The sequence below is a fragment of the Geotrypetes seraphini genome, chromosome 1 (assembly GCF_902459505.1).
Source record: "Geotrypetes seraphini chromosome 1, aGeoSer1.1, whole genome shotgun sequence".
Classification (NCBI taxonomy): domain Eukaryota; kingdom Metazoa; phylum Chordata; class Amphibia; order Gymnophiona; family Dermophiidae; genus Geotrypetes; species Geotrypetes seraphini.
The window spans coordinates 30666468-30684924 of NC_047084.1; the positions used below are offsets into that span (position 1 = coordinate 30666468).

The 18457-nt window shown below is 42.3% G+C and overlaps 1 protein-coding gene across 5 annotated transcripts in view; it reads left to right on the forward strand.

Annotated features, from left to right (window-relative positions):
* Positions 1-1022: 1022 nt before the first annotated feature.
* Positions 1023-18457, forward strand: part of PDE8B (phosphodiesterase 8B) — a 234346-nt gene continuing 216911 nt past the window's right edge. For 4 of the 5 annotated variants that reach the window (XR_004537931.1, XM_033929322.1, XM_033929352.1 and 1 more), the window contains exon 1: positions 1023-1663. Coding sequence is in view for 3 of the 5 variants with exons in the window: in XM_033929322.1 (XP_033785213.1) it covers positions 1643-1663 (21 nt within the window). In the remaining 2 variants the exon portion in view is untranslated. Of the gene's footprint in view, positions 1664-2262; positions 2314-18457 lie in introns of those variants that run through there. The other variant, XM_033929338.1, reaches the window with a different exon arrangement.

Here is an 18457-nt window from a genome sequence, read left to right on the forward strand (position 1 = left end):
TTTCAGGTGAGGATCCAACTTTAGATTTTGTAACAGAGATCAAAATGAAAGGACAGATATAGTACGAATGACATATCTGCCCATAAGGCATTCTTTGTTTTCTAGAAAATGAAAACACCTCCCATTAAACAAAAGTATATCTGTCTCTGAAAGTATTACTATTTGATGAAAAGCAAATGGCCTTTTTTTTGTTTGCATGCTTACATGCAATGTGTTTACATTTGGATGAAAATGTAATTCCCTGTAAGAAGCTACTCTGCAAAACTGGTTCCAATGTAAGGCCCATGGAATGAAACATGAATGGCCTCACTTCTTTTGCTGTTGAAAACCATGAAACAAGAGTTGGACGTTCTAGAATTAAATTAAAAAAACATATGTACTAGCAGAAGAAAGTTTCACTCTATTAATCCATACAGCGGTGCTGAAAAGTTAAGAAGAGAATGATATGGATATGATTCAATCAATAAAAACAATGTAACCCCCCCCAAAAAAACAAAAAACAACACAACCCAAAACAAACCCAACAACGTAGAATTTCAAATTGGCACTTAACAAATAAGATAACACTCTTGGCAGCTACATTGGCAAAATAACGCTCAGAATTTAGGAAGTTGGTATATCATAGAAGAAGACTGCAGTTTGTTTGTTTAATATCTGGAAGTCTGTGAATTCTCACCAAAATCACTCACAGGCAATATGAAGATACGCAATCAGGGGTCTCAAAGTCCCTCCTTGAGGGCCGCAATCCAGTCGGGTTTTCAGGATTTCCCCAATGAATATGCATGAGATCTATGTGCATGCACTGCTTTCAATGCATATTCATTGAGGAAATCCTGAAAACCTGACTGGATTGTGGCTCTCAAAGAGGGACTTGGAGATCCCTGTAGGTCAGTGGTTCCCAAACCCTGTCCTGGGGGACCCCCAGCCAGTCGGGTTTTCAAGATATCTCTAATGAATACGCATGAGAGAGATTTGCATATAATGGAAGCGACAGGTATGCAAATCTCTCTCATGCATATTCATTAGGGATATCTTGAAACCCGACTGGCTGGGGGGTCCCCCAGGACAGGGTTTGGGAACCACTGCTGTAGGCAATCATCCTATTCCTTCTTACTTATTTCTTGATGAGCTTTGAAACCTGATTACTTGGGTCAATTTATTTTAACACTACAGAACAAGAACCAAGGTAATATAAATTCCATGGCATAATGGATGGAAAACCCAAAAACTTCAGCTATTCAGCATAAGAAATTAGGACACGGACTGGGAGTTGTGGGAACATTGGTTATGATTTGCAAAGGGCAGGTTGAGGAGTACAGGAGTGACACGTCCGCCTGTTTGGGAAACACGGTGGGCGCTAGGACCTAGAGTGCGGAAGTGATCAAGCTCCTCAGGGGGGCAGTGCGCTGCGATTGGCCAGTCCCGGCGCAGCACTTCGCGCTCCCGAGCTCAAGGTGAGGCAGTCGAGCGGCGCGGCGAACTTGTGCAGGATGAAGCTCTGCCCCGGCAGACGGCTGGCTGCGGAGATCCTGCCTCTGGAGAGCTGAGCGATTTGATCCGAGGAGAAAACGGCTCCCTTTAGATTTCAGCGGGTGCACGCTACCAAAAGCAAGGTTTCCAATTCGGCCCCACGACGGGAATCATGATGAATGGACCAGATGAGGTGAGAGGCGAACATTTCATTTTAAAAGGCAAACTTTTGAGCGAGAGAGAAGGGCATATCGTCCCGATCTGCTTTGGGGTTTAATCGAATAAGTTTTAATACAAAAGGATTGTGAAATTGCTGTTTGAAGAACTTTCAACTGGATATGCACAGCCAGACTTCTTAGTAGGTAAAAAGTCTTTTGCGTACTATAAAGAAGACAAACGAAAATTTGAATCCTGTATCCGATTGTGAATCTTTCTTACAAATATTTTATCAACTAGCTTGTGCACATGGATTAGGATGGCCTTTCTCAATAGTAGTTTTAAGGCGCGTTACCTTCGGGTACAGTGGGGATTTTCTCAGAGGGCTTTACAACTTAGGGCTCCTTTTATGAAGGTGCGCTAGGGTTTTTAGCGCACGCGCAAAATTGCTGCGTGCATAGCGTGCGGTAGCCGAAAATCTACCGCCTGCTGAAAAGGAGGCGGTAGGCTAGCGCGCTTGGGAATTTAGCGCTATTGCGCGTGTTAAGGCCCTAGCACACCTTCGTAAAAGGAGCCCCAAGTTTCGACCTGAGGCAGTGGAGGGTTAAGTAAGTTACTTGCTCTGAGAGTATAAGGACTGGCAGTGGGATTTGACACTGGATCTCTGCTGACTGTTCTAACCATTAGGTAAAAAAAAAAAAAAAAGAAGCTGTTGTAACTTTACTGTATTCCAGCAGCACATAGAGTATCATGATAAAAGATTGTTCTGGCTTTCTCCTTTATTTGATTTTCTGCAGGACAGTAGCTGAAGTGTATACAGTAGTGTGCCTTCTTTGCAGGTTGTAACTTCCCCGCTCCAGGTTCAAAAACGGTTTCCATCAAGAAGTTCTTGCAAACTCTCAGGTAGAGGAACTGATTGTAGAGATTAGTAGTTGGCATGGATGGGCTCAGGCTCCAAGACTGATCCAGAATGCCAACAGAAAAGGAAAGTTTTCCAAAATGCTGCAACTAAGCCTGAGCAGTGTTTACCGTGCAAACATGAAAAGTATGTTGATCTAAGCATCCTTGTTGCCATAGGAGCCAGCTCTGTGGGTGCCACTGGGTGCTGTGCACCCTTAATATTAATCAAGCTCCTTCACTGTGTCCAGGAAGTGGTATTTTGAATTATGTTTGGCACCTCAATCAGCTTAGCTCTTCTCCTAAGCCCTTAATGGAAGAAGCAACTAACTTGTTAGTCACATACAGAAGGATTAACACAAGTCTGCAGACACTGTAGCGCAGTGGTCTCAAACGCGCGGCCTGGGGGGGGTCACATGCGGCCCGCCAGGTACTATTTTGAGGCCCTCAGTATGTTTATCATAATCACAAAAGTAAAATAAAACAGTTTCTTGATCATATGTCTCTTTATCTATAAATTACAATTAAGATGTAGCCAAAAGGAAAGATTTATAAACTATAAAGTGTTTTACCTCATACAAAATTGTCATTTATTTAATAAGCCATTAACTATTTTTTCTCAGGCCCTCCAAGTATCTACAAATCCAAAATGTGGCCCTGCAAAGGGTTTGAGTTTGAGACCACTGCTGTAGTGCGACTCCTTATCCACTCCTAACCTAGCTGAGATCATATTCGTATACCTTTCTGATTTCTCATGCAATTTTCTTTGTTGTTCCCCTAATTTTTAAACTCCTGTTATTCTCTCTTATCTATTCAGTTTTCTATACCATTCTCCCAAGGGAGCTCAGAACAGTTCACATGAATTTATTCTGGTACTCAAGCATTTTTCCCTGTCTGTCCTGGCAGGCTCACAAATCTTTCTAATAATGTACCCAGGGCAATGGGGGATTAAATTACTTATCCATCTCTCTTGCATATTTTTTGATAGGATTAAGTTACTTACCCAGGGTCACAAGGAGCGGGATGGGTTTGAACCCACAACCTCGGGGTGCTGAGGCTGTAGTTGTAACCACTGCACCACACATTGTCAGATAGCTTAATAGGCCCTTCCCATGGGAATGACTCTAAATACAAAGTTCAGTTGACCCGGTAGGGACTTACCTGTTGGAGGGTGATTTCTTTTAAAGACAGGAATTGTGCTAGGTTTTCCTTGAGTTTCTGTACTTTGTCTGTGGGGAGCTTAGATCTCTGGTTAGGTGCATCAATTTCTGTCCCCAGGAATATGCTCATTAGGGCAATATATGTTTGTTTACTCCCTATGCTGTCTGTTAAAATGTTTTATTGTATATTTTGTTGATACTGGAGCCCTTTTACCAAACATTAAAGTGTTTACTGCAGCTTAAAATGGCGGATTGTGTGGCTTGTTGAGGTGTGCTGCAGTAAGTGCTCATGTGCTAAATATTATCTTATTTTTTTAGCCGAGGGAGAGAGAGAGTGGGTGTTTCTGCGCTAATTAGTTGGTACAGGATTAGTGCATTAGCCCTTACTGCCTACAAAATTGTGGGGATGAGGGTTCACACTAGAGGTCTGCACGGAGATCGCGGGAATCCCCCCTTAACCCAATGGACTCCCACGGGGAAACCCTCAGGCTCACGGGACTTCCACGGGGACCCCCCTCTAGCCAACGGGACTCCCATGGGGATGGAAGGCTTTGGAAGCAGGGTTCATCCATTTAATATAATGGACACGTCAGCCTTAGTAAAAGAGGGGGTTTATAAGTTAATTACCTGAACAGAAAACAAAAAAAGGGTTCCACCAAAGAGATTCCACAAGGAAAACAGCAGCGCAAACACAAAAGAAACTGTGGAATTGATAATCCTGTCAGAAGTAATTGCTGCTTTTTGTGGGGATGGAGGTAATTCCTTGCGGGGACAGGTGGGGACGGAGAGGATCCTGGTGGGGACGGGTGGGGATGGAGAGGATCCTGGCGGGGACAGGTGGGATTTCTGCCCCCGCGCAACTCTCTAGTTCACACACATGGCCAAAACGGATAATATTTTCCGGCCATGGCAAAAAGTGGCTTTAGTACACAGGTGTCAACTCAAGGTCTGAGGGCTGAGTCCAGCCCGCCTGGCCATTTTATACGGCCCGTGGTGTGATGAGGCGTTTTTATTGCCGCCCCTGGTGTTATCTTCTGACTGGCTCCCTCCTCCTCACTGCCGCAGTGTGCACAAAGCTGCAGGCGGCGGCTCCTATGCGCTTCCTGTGCCTGAACCGGAAGCCTTCTCTGACCTCGTAAAGTCAGAGGGAAAGTTCCGGATGAGGCGCGGGACGCGTGAGGAGCCGCAGCCCACGGCTTTGTGCACACTGCGGCAGTGAGGAGGAGGGAGCCAGCTAGAAAATAACACCGGGGGCGGCAGTGAAAATGCCGCATTGCACCACAGGCCGCATAAAACGGCTACGCAGGAGCCGACCAGAAGATAAGGGAGGGAGGTACCTAGTGAGGCACAGCATGGAGGGAGGAAAACAACAAAGGTAGGGGGAATGATTTTATTTTCAATTTAGTGATTGAATTGAGTCAATTTTGAGAATTTCCATCTGCTGTCTATATTTTGCACTGTTCAGGAAGAAATGCATTTGTTTCTTTTTCTCTGGGGTTGTCTTAAGTCCTAGGATTTTGTTTGTATATATTAGTACTTTTAGTTTGTTATCTGTGTTCTGATAGGAATGAATGTTGAGAAGCATACAGTGTGCTTTGTGTAGTTTAATTTTGCGGTTAACCATTATGTGTTGTTAATAAGATTATATTGTGTGTATATATGAAAAATGAATGGAAAGAATGGTGCTACAATTAGTACTATTATGGGGGCGGGGTCTGGCCCGTGACAGCCTGTGTTTTGGATTTCGACCCCTTAATGTGACTGAGTTTGACACCCCTGCGTTAGTGCATAGGAAAGACTCGTGTAAGGGCACACTAAGACCACATTTTGCTGCAGTTTCATAAAAGAGCCTACTATGCCATTCTATATACTATTATTTTAATATTGTTACTGCTGTAATTATCTACTGTCTACGTTCAAGTTACCCTCTCCTTTACTAACATAAGAACATAAGCAGTGCCTCTGCCGGGTCAGACCACAGGACCATCCCGCCCAGCAGTCCGCCCCCATGGTGGCCCAACAGGTCATGACCTGCCTTAATCACCAGAAGGGGCCCCCTTGCCCCCTAGGTTTCTCATCGAAGTCCTATCTTCCCATCAAGTCCTAACCCTCCGGCCTTGCACCTGCACGACCTGGTGAGCTTTTTATACTTATGCAATACCCCAGCACCTCCCTCAGTACCCCACGATCCCCTTTTCCCTCAGGAATCCGTCCAATCCCTGTTTGAATCCCTGTACTGTACTCTGCCGGATCACCTCCTCCGGGAGCGCATTCCATGTGTCCACGACCCTTTGGGTGAAGAAAAACTTCCTTGCATTTGATTTGAACCTATCCCCTTTCAATTTCTCTGAGTGCCCTCTCGTACCTGTCGTCCCTTTCAGTCTGAAGAACCTGTCCCATGTAGTGCGGGTTTTAGCATCGGCAGCGGAGGTAACTGCTCTGACGCTCATAGGAATTCTATGAGCGTTGGAGAAGTTACTGCCGCTGCTGGCGCTAAAACCCGTTCTACGCATCAGTAAAGGAGGGGGTTAGTCTTGCTGTACACCACCTTGGATGAATTTCTTCAATTAGATGGTAAATAAATCCTAACAAATAAATAAGACGCCCTTTTACTAAGCTACAATAATCACTAACATGCTTAACTTCACCTTAAAATGACCTACCACGGGGTGCACTCAGGTGGCCCACAATAAGCTTTGCATGTGTGTGCGCCGTCCACGTGCTTAAAAAAAAATAAATAAATAATTTTTAGTGCTGGGGGCACATTTCCAAGTTTATTAAGAGAAAATCTAAAACAATGCAAATCAAACAGACTATATAACAAATCAAACAGACATGACGTAAAATGAAACAAAAGGAAAGAGGGGAGAACTACAATATTTAGAGAAAAGAACACATTAAAGGTAAGAACTGAGGGGATGGGAAGAGATCGGAGTTTAAAAGAACAGAATGCTACGTGGACCAGATCAGATTTCATAAGCGTCTTTAAAAAGAAAGCATTTTAAATTTCCTTTGAATTTTTCTAGATTACTTTCTGCCCTTATGTGGGTTGGGAGGGAATTCCAGATTGTAGGAGCAGTAATAGCAAATGAGGTAGCCTTATGGCTACTGATGATTTTTAAAGAGGGAACATGAAGAAAATGTTGATCTTAGTGTTCTAAGCGGATCGTGTGGGATAAAATGCTTGTGGATAAATGCAGGTTCTTATGGTTTTTGAGCATTGAAAGAGAGAATGGTGATTTTGTAAGTAATTCTGTGCAGAATGGGCAGTCAATGAGCATTTTTTAACAGTGGGGTAACGTGGTCAAATTTCTTCATGTTAGTGATGATTTTTATGGCTGTATTTTGAATAAGTTGAAGACACCGGATATCTTTTTGGCAAGTACCTTTGTATAATGAGTTGCAGTAATCTAATTTGGAAATAAGAGAATGGATCAGAATATTAAGGGATTGGGATCCAGAATTGTGGCTAATGATCTAATTATTCTAAGCTTAAAGAAACAATTTTTAACTACAGCACTTATTTGAGATCGGTAGGATAATTTACTGTCAGTTATAACTCCCAGAATTTTAACTGTATCGACTGAGACAATTGGATGGCCCTCAGTGGAAATTGGGGATGAAAGCTGAATGTTGTCATTTGGGGGGAAGGGTGAAGAGTGGGCACAGGTATGCTAATCGGTTGAGTAAGTGACTTGCACTGCTACGTGCTAACTGATTCACACAAGATTAGCATGCAAGTACTTACCGCCTACAAAATAGGTGTCTGTAAATGCTCACACGATAATGCCCACATGCTAATGGGAGAATTAGCATGTGACCATTATTGCAGGAATATAAAAATCAGCCTTAATACCAGCAACGCTAAACGTTGCCTTCATGTTGCTAGCGTAGGCTACCTTTTAGCGCTCCTTACTGAAAGGACCCCTAAATGTTGAAGTTTATTGGTAAAAATTTTTTATTTAAAAAAATGTTGTGAACCCAATCAAGATAAGAGTAGAAGCAAACAAGAAATATAACATCAAAATTAGGGGCCCTTTTACTAAGGTGTGGCAAAAAGTGGCTGTAGCTGTAACCATTTAAGGACTGATTTTTTTTTTTTTCCATTTTTTTTGTATGTTGCTATTAGAGTGTGACCATTAATAAAAACAAAAATTACCATGTGATCTCTTACCCAGTTAGTACATGATAATGAAGATGTGCTAACAGGTTAGAATGCCCCCCTCTGACATGTCCCCTCCCCCTGAAAAAATCATTAAAATTTTTCTAGTATGGATTAGCATGCACTAAAATGGCATGTATTGCAGGATACCTGAACGTGTCCAGTGGTACACCATTTTAAGCTGTGCTTATTAGTGCCTAACCCCCCCCCCCCCCCCTTTTTATAGTTTTTATTTCAAGACGTTCAGAAAAGAAATAAAAACTACATTCTTCAAGAAATTCCTGAAACAGCCCTAACTTCAAACTTACCGTCCTTCCCCCCTCCCTCTTCTCGCCACACTGAAACTACATAACCTACTCTTTACCTCTCTAGAAAGGACAAATGTTCTTCCATTGTAACCCTCCGTTTTTTAATCTCTTTTGTAATCCGCCTTGAACCGCAAGGTAATGGCGGAATAGAAATCTCAAATGTAATGATAATGGTTTTTAGTGCAGGCCAGCGCGCGGAATGCTCTGCGCTGCTCCCTATGCTCATAGAACTCTATAAGCATCGGGAGCAGAGCATTCTGCTTGCCGGCCTGTGCTAAAAACTGCTTTCATGGTTTTGTAAATATTGGGGGGGGGGGCACAGTTTATTTATAGTATTTATAGACCACTTATAGCTTAAATGGTTTCCGTTCAGGACTCATGTTTCTCCCTATCTATCTCAGTGGGCTCACAACCTAGCATACCTGGGGCAAAGGAGTGTTAATTGACTTGCCCAGGGTCACAAAGAGCAATGCAGGGCTTGAACCTGCAACCTCAGGGTGCTGAGGCCGCAGCCCTAACCTAAACACTTATCCCTCCATATTTGCGGTTTCAGCATTCACAGTTTCGATTATTCACTTTTTTTTTTTAGCTTGCTGGCTCCTCCCCCCAAATTACATCAGCTTGCATAGAGAAATTTCTGATTCCAAGTGTTGACAGAGAAAATCGCTGATTCCCAGCACTTTCTTCACCATGTTTTGCCTCTCCTTCAGGAATAGACCAGGTCTCCCACCATGTTGTTCGCGGTTTCACTATATTTATGATGGTTGTTTTTTTATAGAAAACAGAGAATAACATATGAAAAAGTTATTCGCGGTTTTTCTGTATTTGCGGTTCTGTTAATCCCCTATCACAGTGAATATGGAGGGAGAAGTATATGTATATTTCTTTGGTTGTACCATAGAAATATATATGTCAAATCTAGGACCCTTCATATAACCATATATATTTATTTATAAAATATAAGTACCTAAGCAGAAGCATTCATGAAATCTGTTACTGTACAGGCCATGGTGTAAATGTTAAGGGGTACTGGAGCTGTTTGAAACAATTGGATGAAAGGGGAATAGTGAAGAGTAACATTGAAGTGATATCAGCTTACGATCAATGGAGCAATGAGATAGCTAGAGATGAAATAGATCTGGAGGTGCACAAACAACAGAAGGAAAACAGTGGAGTGCGTAGAAATGCAGGATTCTCACGCAATCTTTATTCTCGGTTCTCAATGCAGTATAAAAAGTATAATATGACAACAAGGATTCTTAGATCCAACATGCTCTTCATGTATGCACAATAAACACTGCTTGTTATCATCATCTGATTTTTAATAGAAAGTTTTAATAGAAAGTTTATATCACTTCTGATGAAGGTTGACCAGCCGAAACATGGCTGTGTTGAGAATCTTATTTTGAGAACTGAGAATAGAGATTACGTGAGAATCCTGTGTTTCTAGGCGCCCCACTTTTTTCCTTCTGTTTGCGTACCTGTGGATCACACTTTAATAACCAATTTAAACAATTAACTTAGGAGCCAGTAGAACACCTACCAGCACCTTCTTGTCGGAAGCTGTCAGCGTCCGATTTAAAGTGTGATCGGATTTGCTACACCCTGAGGCAGCTTTATAGTGAAACGCTGGCCACCGTTGGTGTACCGATCTTGAAGAAAGAAAGATAAGTTGTTCTCTTCTATCTTGCACATAATTTTCAAAGCAATTGGAGACTAGCACATTGTTTGAACCATTTTTACTAGGAGGTTTTTAGCCAGTGAAGTGACCGCTCGAACACCATTATTCCACCATTGTGGAGGTGGGCGTGGTGGGCGGGCCCCTGTCTGAGGCTTTTTTTTTCCTCCATTAGGACTGGTCTATGTGCTTATGTTCCAATATTAACACAGTACCCTTTTTTGATTTTCCATTTTTGTGAAAGTGTATTGTATATTATATATGTATAATATATATATAATTATATAATAATTATATTGATCATTATAAATGCAAATTTAAGTAAGATACACATAATTTCAGGGTATGATATTGTTGTCGGACATGTAGTGGGAATTGTTACATTTTATTTTTTGATTATTCTTTTTTTTTAATTTTTCCTACAAATTTATTGAAAAACCAAGGAAACTTATCCCAGGCCTTTGCATTGGTGTGGCCCTATTTAACCAAAGTAGCTCCTGGCAATATGAATTTCTCTCAGTACATGGGTGTACTCGTGTGCATCAGAGTTCTAGGGAATGCACTGTCCCCCTTCAGATAAGCCTCTACTCATTAAACATTACTCAAGTAGAGTGGGCACCACTGATTTCCAGTTCTCTAGAAAGAACACAAGAATTGAAAACATCCCCAGAGCATTACTTTCTAGGCCCTCCTGCCATGATTCTGTGTAATATTTCTTGTTTGGATAAATGTACCAGAAAAATTACTTATACATGGGTCCAGAGTAATCAACCCATATCTCTTTCTCTCTCTCTCTATCTCCTCTTCCAGCTCCTATATTCTTGCCCAGAGTTGCAGAGAAAAACGTGCAAGTGTCGAGTTCAAACTATTTACTGAATAATACGTGGTGCAGCCATACACCCTCTGATCTCGGTCATCATTAATGGGAGAAACTATTCTATGCCTCTGGTTACTAATGACTCTATTGACATTATTTATTATTTATTTTAATAATTTATATTCCGCACATCCTACAATTCTATGCGGATTACAAATTATTCAAGTACTCAAGCATTTTTCCCTAACTGTCCCAGCGAGCTCCCACTCTATCTAATGTACCTGGGGCAATGGGGATTAAGTGATTTGCCTAGGGTCACAAGGAGAAGTGTGGGATTTGAATCCAGAACCTCAGGGTGCCAAGGCTCTAGCTCTAACCACTGCACCACACACATATGCTGTGTATCCAACTCCTCCTTGGCACAGGAGAAAAGACATTTCATCAATTGCTAAACTTTGCAGGATTCTGTGTCTATATTGATCACCTTAAGATGACCTTCAAATAAGTGAATCATATCATCACTTTTGAGAATGGACAGATTTAACAAACTGTTGAAAATTTGCTACAAGTTGCTCATGTCTCTGTATGGGAACTTTTATTTATTTGGGTATTCACCTACTGCTGATCATGTCTTCAATGTTCTTATGCACCCTATTGTTTATTTTAATTGTTGTACAAATATTGCTATGCATTTTAATGATTTTCCTGTGCTGTAAAATAACACATGTACATCTCCTTGCAACACTTGTCCTACAAAATACCATCAACATATTGAGATAGTACGCATGATTTTTCCAGCATCCACTTCTGAAACCAGACTAATTTGGCTAATCTGGCATCTTCTACTGTACTGCTTACCAGGGTCAGCTAGTGTTTTCCCACACCATCATACCCCCATTCATGGCATCCTGGTACTTTTTAAGCCTTTAACTCATCAGAAAACCCTGCATCCCTTATGCACTGTTCATTCTTTCTATAAGGGGCACTGAGATGGCATATGGGGTTTCCCCACCCAGTACTGGCTGCCTTACCTAAGATATGAAGTTTGGACTTATAATGGGACTTGCTCTTTTCCACAGCTATGGAGTCAGTACTTTGCAGAACAGGGGACCTGCTGGAACTAGCAGGATATGTACTCTTGGAGGTTTGAGAGGTATAAAATGGCAAGCTGACCACTATTGTATCTAATATAATAAAATGCTAGGCTGCGCATGCGCACTAAAAAAATCGTGTTCCCTGATCCGTCGCGAAAACACGATTGCGCATGCGCGGGTTTTACGTCACCACTTGCTCGCGGCGGCTTTCAAATAATAAAAAAAAAATTACACAGCTACGGTGGCCTTCCTCACCGTGAATGGTACCAGCTCCTCTCTTGAACTGCACCAGGATCGAGAGAGGAGCTGCAGCGCCGGCTTTCAACTTAAAACAAAACAAAACAAAAAAACAACAACTGGAGATCGGCGCTCTCACCCGCTCCCACTGTGCAACCCCCCCCCCCCCCATGGGAGGATGCGCCGCAGCAAAGTGCTGCACAGGTACTGGAGGGGGAGAGACATATCGCTTCTGCACCGGTACAAACATCCCTCCAGTGTTGGCAGTCGCTGCACGTTAAACAGGCTGCTTTGGGCTTTCTCCTGCAGTTGAGTCCCTTTGCCGCGTTACTGATGACGTCATAAATGACGCAACAGAGAGACTCAACGGCAGAAGAAAGCAGAAGCAGCCTGTTTAGCGTGCTGCGGCTGCCAACGCTGGAGGGAGGTTTGATATTAGTCATCTTGCTGGGAGGGTCACAGAGTCAGCGGGGGTTGGGCTGGGAGGGGAGAGAAGCGTCTGCCTCGGGTGCTTCAGGCAGCAGCAACGTTTACAATTCGCTGCTGTTGCTGGCTTCAGGCCTTCCTCTCTGGCCGGTCCTGCCTAATTCCTGTTTTCATGAAGACAGGACCGGCCAGAGAGAAAGACCTGAAGCCAGCAACAGCAATGAATTGTGAATGCTGCTGCTGCCCAATGAAGTAGTTAAATGAGGAAAGGGAGCAGAGGGGGAGAGAATGGCTTGGAGGGAAGGAGGAAGGTATGCCAGACCAAGGCAAAAGGAAGGAGGAGATGGAGAGAGGCCATATGGGAGAGAGAGAGAGAGATGGAAAGAGAAGAGAGGGCAGTGAATGGTATTCTAGCACCCGCTAATGTAACGGGCTTAAAGACTAGTATATATATATAGCAGTGGCTACTGTGAATGCGGTATTGACAGGTACCACAGGTTTGCTTCCATCTTTTCCCATGCACACTTAAAACAAAAAAGTGTGGGAGATATCAGTATGAAATTGTGCTGTTCAGGGTCTAACCTGAAAGTTAGCCTAATTGAGGATCCAGGCCTAACCAGATAGTTAGCCAAAGGCCTCTGGGAAATACATAGAGCAGCTCTGACTTCTGGTGATGTTAGTGTAGGTAGACAGGATTACTTGGCTTGATGGGATTAGAAACCAGACAGACTATCTCTGAGAAGTGGGCCTTCCAAAGACTATATACCTTCTTGTCAGTCAATAGACATCAGATCAAACAAACGAAATTATATAGGAAGGTGCTGGAAAAGATAAATGAAATATAGAGACACACAAACAAGACAGATCTTTTTTTTTCTCTCTTTTGGACACACATACATAGACGGTCTCTCTTTCTCACACAAGCACATGTGCACACACGCACAGCTTTGTAACAACTTTCTGTTTTAAGTACTGTACATTTGTAATTATTATTATTAATTTAGATTTATTAACTGCCTTTTTATGAAGAGATTTCACCCAAAGCGGTTAACAATATATTGAATAGTAATTAGGTACTCTTAAGTATTTTCTCTATCTGTCCTGAAAGGCTCATACTCTTTAACTGTAGTACCTGGGGCAAAGGAGGGTTAAGTGACTTGCCCATAGTTGCAGTCAAACTCAGAACCTCAGTGTTGCGCATAACTTTTATAGAATCATGTTTAGCGCTGCACTAGTTGGTGCCGATTTTCTAGGTGCCAACTAATAAACCTATTTCTGTATAGAATACCTTTTCCTGCACTACACCTGCCTATTGTCTTATTGTGCTACAATCCCACTGCCTCTGAGAAGTGGGTCTGGGACCAAAAGAAAAAACAACCACTTAAAAACAAGGGGGTGAGTAGCCACCACTCCCGAGGACATTTTTCTTTTAAGAAGAAAGGAGCCTGGTTGTGTTTATGTAGGGATTCTAAAGTGTGAAACACTGGAGGGGGGAGGGAACAAAGTGACAATATTGATGACTGTGCAAGAACATGAACATATGCTCCTTGTTTTAAACATATATAGGAAGTCCCTGGGTTAAGAGCGTCTGACTTACATCAGACTCGTACTTATGAACCAGGGTCTGCTTCTCCCTTCCTGTCCCAAAGTGTCCCTCTTCCTCCCTTCCATGTCCCAATGCGACCCTCGTCGTCCTTCCCTTCTGCTGTGCTGTGTCCCAAATTCATGCCTCCCTCCCTCCTCCCAGCTGTACTTGTCTTCATAAAGCCATGAGCAGCGGCTCCTACACGCTGCCCTTCTGACCTGGAAGCCTTCCTGTGCTTCTGCTTGTAAAAGAGCCGCTAGATGAATGACTGCCATGAGTTCGCACAAGCCCTGGGACGGGGACAGGAGGTGGAATGGTTCACTCCTGTTCTGGCCCACTGCAGAACTACCAGGTCTTATGGCAGGTCCGGCAGAGGAATAGGTGGATCCTGACCCGAATATAAGCTGAGACCCCCATTTTTTGGCCCCCAAATCTTGACTTATATTTGAGTATATACGGTAAACTATAGTACTTTATTTTTGAAGACTGTTTCTTTAATGTTTAATGTTTTTATAGACTCTGTACTATATAGGTTCCTAGTTACATACAAATTCAATTTAAGAACGTTTAAAAAAACAGAACCCAATCGTAATCCGGGGACTGCCGTTGCACAATTATACTCGGTAGTATATTGTAATTGATTCTGAACTTTCTTTTCAGGTTCAAATTTCTACTGTTGTGAGTTATGCTATTTTGATCTTCATCAACTTGGGGCTATTCGTGATTGTTTTGATAGCAATATCACATACACATTTTTAATAGCAAAATTAGACTACTGCAATGTAGCCTACTTAGAAGTGTCCTCCTCACAATCAAATACCTTCAGATATTACAAATTACAGACATCTGTTTCTTGTACCAAGTTAATTGTTTTGACTGTGTTCTCCTATTACTAATTGGTCTCCATTGGTTTCCTGCTTCATTTCATCTTCACTTAAAAATGATCTTGCTAGCTTTCAAGGCTCTCCATGAAAGCATCCCTTCTTGCCTAGCTTTATTAGTTATTCCTTATGTACCTTTGTGTTTCCTATGATCACTTAATGGTCATCACTTGGTTCTTCCCCTTCCCTCTGTGGCCTGCCTAGATCCACCAGACACAGTACCATACTTTTTTTTCTTTTTGGCTTTATCTCTATGGATATGTATTATTACAAGTTGAATTGGCTTTAAAGATGTTTAAAATAGCCCTTTAGATGCATGTTTGTGTCTAAGAGCTTGTCTTAATCAATGAGTTTAACCTTGGGCTGGAGGGTACTTTGGTGACTTGAGTTAGTTGAATGAAATGGGTGGAATGAGGAAATTTTGGGAAGCAGACAGGGGCAGCAGTGGGGAGATGGCGGGGTGGGGGGGCAAAAGCAAAGTGAGGATGCTAGAGGGAGGGTTAATGGCCCTTGGCCTTATTCAAAGAGATTTCCTGCCTGAAGTGGTGGGACAAAGCAAGCAACATCGAGGGGGGGACCCCAAGGGCTAGTATTTAAAGGGGCCACCTCCAAGTCAGAAGGCTTTTTTTGTCCTGCTCCTCAGAGGCAGCCTACCTACCCTCCCTCTCCACTGGTTATTGACAGGGGATGGGGGGGAATTTAACAGTTGGGAATCAGTTTTATGTGATCGGTGTCGCAGCAGGCAGACTCCCAAGTTACAGGGTTTTAGCTCATTGGGGCATGAGCAGTTAAGTAAGAATCTAAGGTTGTCAGGAGGGTCAGGTGACCCAGCAAAGAGAGGTATGGAAGTCTGTGCCATATCCTATTGGGTCAGACCAATGGTCCTTCAAGCCCAGTAGCCTATTCTCACGGTGGCCAATCCAGGTCACTAGTACTTGGCCAAAACCCAAAGAGTAGCAACATTCCATGCTACCGATCCAGGGCAAGCAGTGCTTCCTCCATGTCTCTCAATAACAGACTATCCTGAAGTCCTAGTTGCCAAAGCAGGGCAGTGAGAGGAAAAGGAAACTTGTATAGAGATTAAAAAAATAATGTACTATGGTAGTTTGGGTGAAGAACTTGTTTATGAATTATTTTCAAGGATGTGTCTGTTATTAATAAAGCTGTGGCCTATTTTCTTCCAGTCAGATTGTTGTTGTTGTTTGTTGCATTGCTTGGGGGCCCACTTGTTTAAAGGTAAGGGGGGAATGGGGTGTATGGGGCACTGGTGAGGCTGCTACAGATCCAAAACTAAGCATTAGATTAGATTAGTTACCATTTAGTCTAGCCTTTAAAGGTTTAATTGCAGGGATAGGGGAGCGAGTTAAGCAGCTCTTTGTCCTTTTACCTGTACCTAGTATTTCATGGTAAGAATGTGTTGTTTTCTTGTTTGATATTGTAGTTTTTTTTTCCAACTTTCATTCTATTGTTATTGTAAACTGCTTCAGTCTTTGTGGCAGGCAAGGCGATATATCAGCTATAAAGTAAACTAAACTAAAAGCAGTGTCCTAAAGAAAACCCTCAGTGCATGGAGCTAATATAGCTTATCAGAGTCTCTTTAAACACCTGACTTTACATCAGATCTGACCTTTAATTGGCTACAGTGCCAGTTCAGATGGTCATGAGTGCATTACTTTGGAACAATGGCTGTCATCAACATCTCGATGTTTTATTACACCTGGATGTGTTCCAGGGGTTTGAATGGCTAACCAGATGATGTTATACAGTGCAGTACATTAGGTTAGTAATTAAAACGAAACAATTTTAAGTAGAAATGATGGAAGATGGTTGACATTTTCATTTTGGATATCTCGGCTTTAGATCTTTAAAGCCTTGTCAAGCCTGGAAAACAAGAAGTGAGGATGAAAATACACACATGTAACATGTACAAATATGTTTGTCAACTCTTCCCTGCAGTTCAGTTGTTTTGAACACGCATACAAAAATATTATAGAAGTTTATGTACAGTGGCACCTGATGTAGATCATTTTTTAACATCAAAATTAATACCTTGACTGGTGGGATGCCTGAGTCCCCATCCTCCCCAACCCTTCCTCCCCTCCCCGAGCAGTGGAGAAGTCAGCAGCGTGCTTCCAGTTGGCGACACAACGCTGGTATTCCCTGCACGTGTTGAGTTCGTGCATCCCCTTTTTGTCTGCAACCAGGACTACCATTTGACCAATATATACAATATTATATCGGTTCTTTGCAGGTAGGTTAGGAAAAGAGAGAATAAAAACGTCATTAGAACAAGAATCTGTTTCTTTTTTCATTTATCCTTGGCGTTATCTCCTGAAAGTAATCCTTTCCCACTTTCCTTCTTGCCCAGAATCCACAGGGTGGAATTTTTAAAGGTACGTAGCAGGCAGTGACTCGATGTTCAAGATCTTTTTGTGATAAAGAGGAAAACATTTAGCTGGCAATATATTGGGGCAGAAAATGAGAATGCTTTAAGTGGGGCGTTTACTTTCATTTGTGGAAAAGATGCAGTGAACTATATGGGGTTCAGAAGAAAAAGAGAGCACTGGTATAGAACAAACAGAGAGAGAGAGTCTTAGCAAGAGAGAAATGGTTATTTAAAGATTACCTCACAAGGTAGAAAACTCCACATATCTTAGCTCAGGAGCGAAGTTCCTTATTACTGTCATAGTATATACAAAACTAGTCCATATGGAGACATTCCCCCTCCCTTTGAAAACTGTTCTGTCTTGCGAGATTCAGAACTGAAGATTTTCTTAGCCTCACCCTTCTCACTTTTTGTGCTATATGCATCTCCGTTTCCCCCACCTCTTCCCAGGCCTCTTTGTCTGTCGCTCCTGGCAGAATTCTCTGCAAAATAAATCCAAATTCTGCAAGTTTGACATTTTAAACAATATTTTTGCTAATTATTATCCAGAATTTCAGTGCAATTCAGTATTTTAATTAAATTATACTAGAGAAAACAAAGAACCTTCAAGTTTTTCTCACTTAGTGACTATCTTCTAGCAGTACACCTTTGTAAAAGCCCACCTTAGTGAAGCTTGGTCGGTTTATTTTCATAATACGTCACTTTGCCTTTATGTTGTTGAAAAACATTTTCTGAAAGCTGACATATTTCAATAAATTCAGAATAAAAAAACTTTTTTCTATCTTTTGTCTGAGCAGTTTTTTTCCATTCACTTAGAGTACTTTTCTTTGTTTTTTCATAACTGTCAGCCTGCGAAGATCATCTGTCTATTTTACATTTTGTCCCTATCTGTCCTGTCCAGCAACTGCCCCCCCCCCTCTCTATATTGAGCTTCTCTCCTCTGTGCTCCTCTCCATGCCCCTGCATCCATCATCCCTCTGTCAGAATCGCCCCTTTTCAAGCAATGTCTGTGTCTAGCAGCCCTTCTATGCTCCTGGCTCAATGCTCTTTTCCCATCAAGTATTCTTCTCCATGTCTGTCTGTCTCCATGCCCAGTATTTCTGTCTCTACATTCAGTCCCCATTTAGGATCTCTTCTCTATGTTTCTGTGCCTCTCGGTGTGCAAGATCTTCCCCCTCTGAGCCAGCCTCTCTCCCCTAA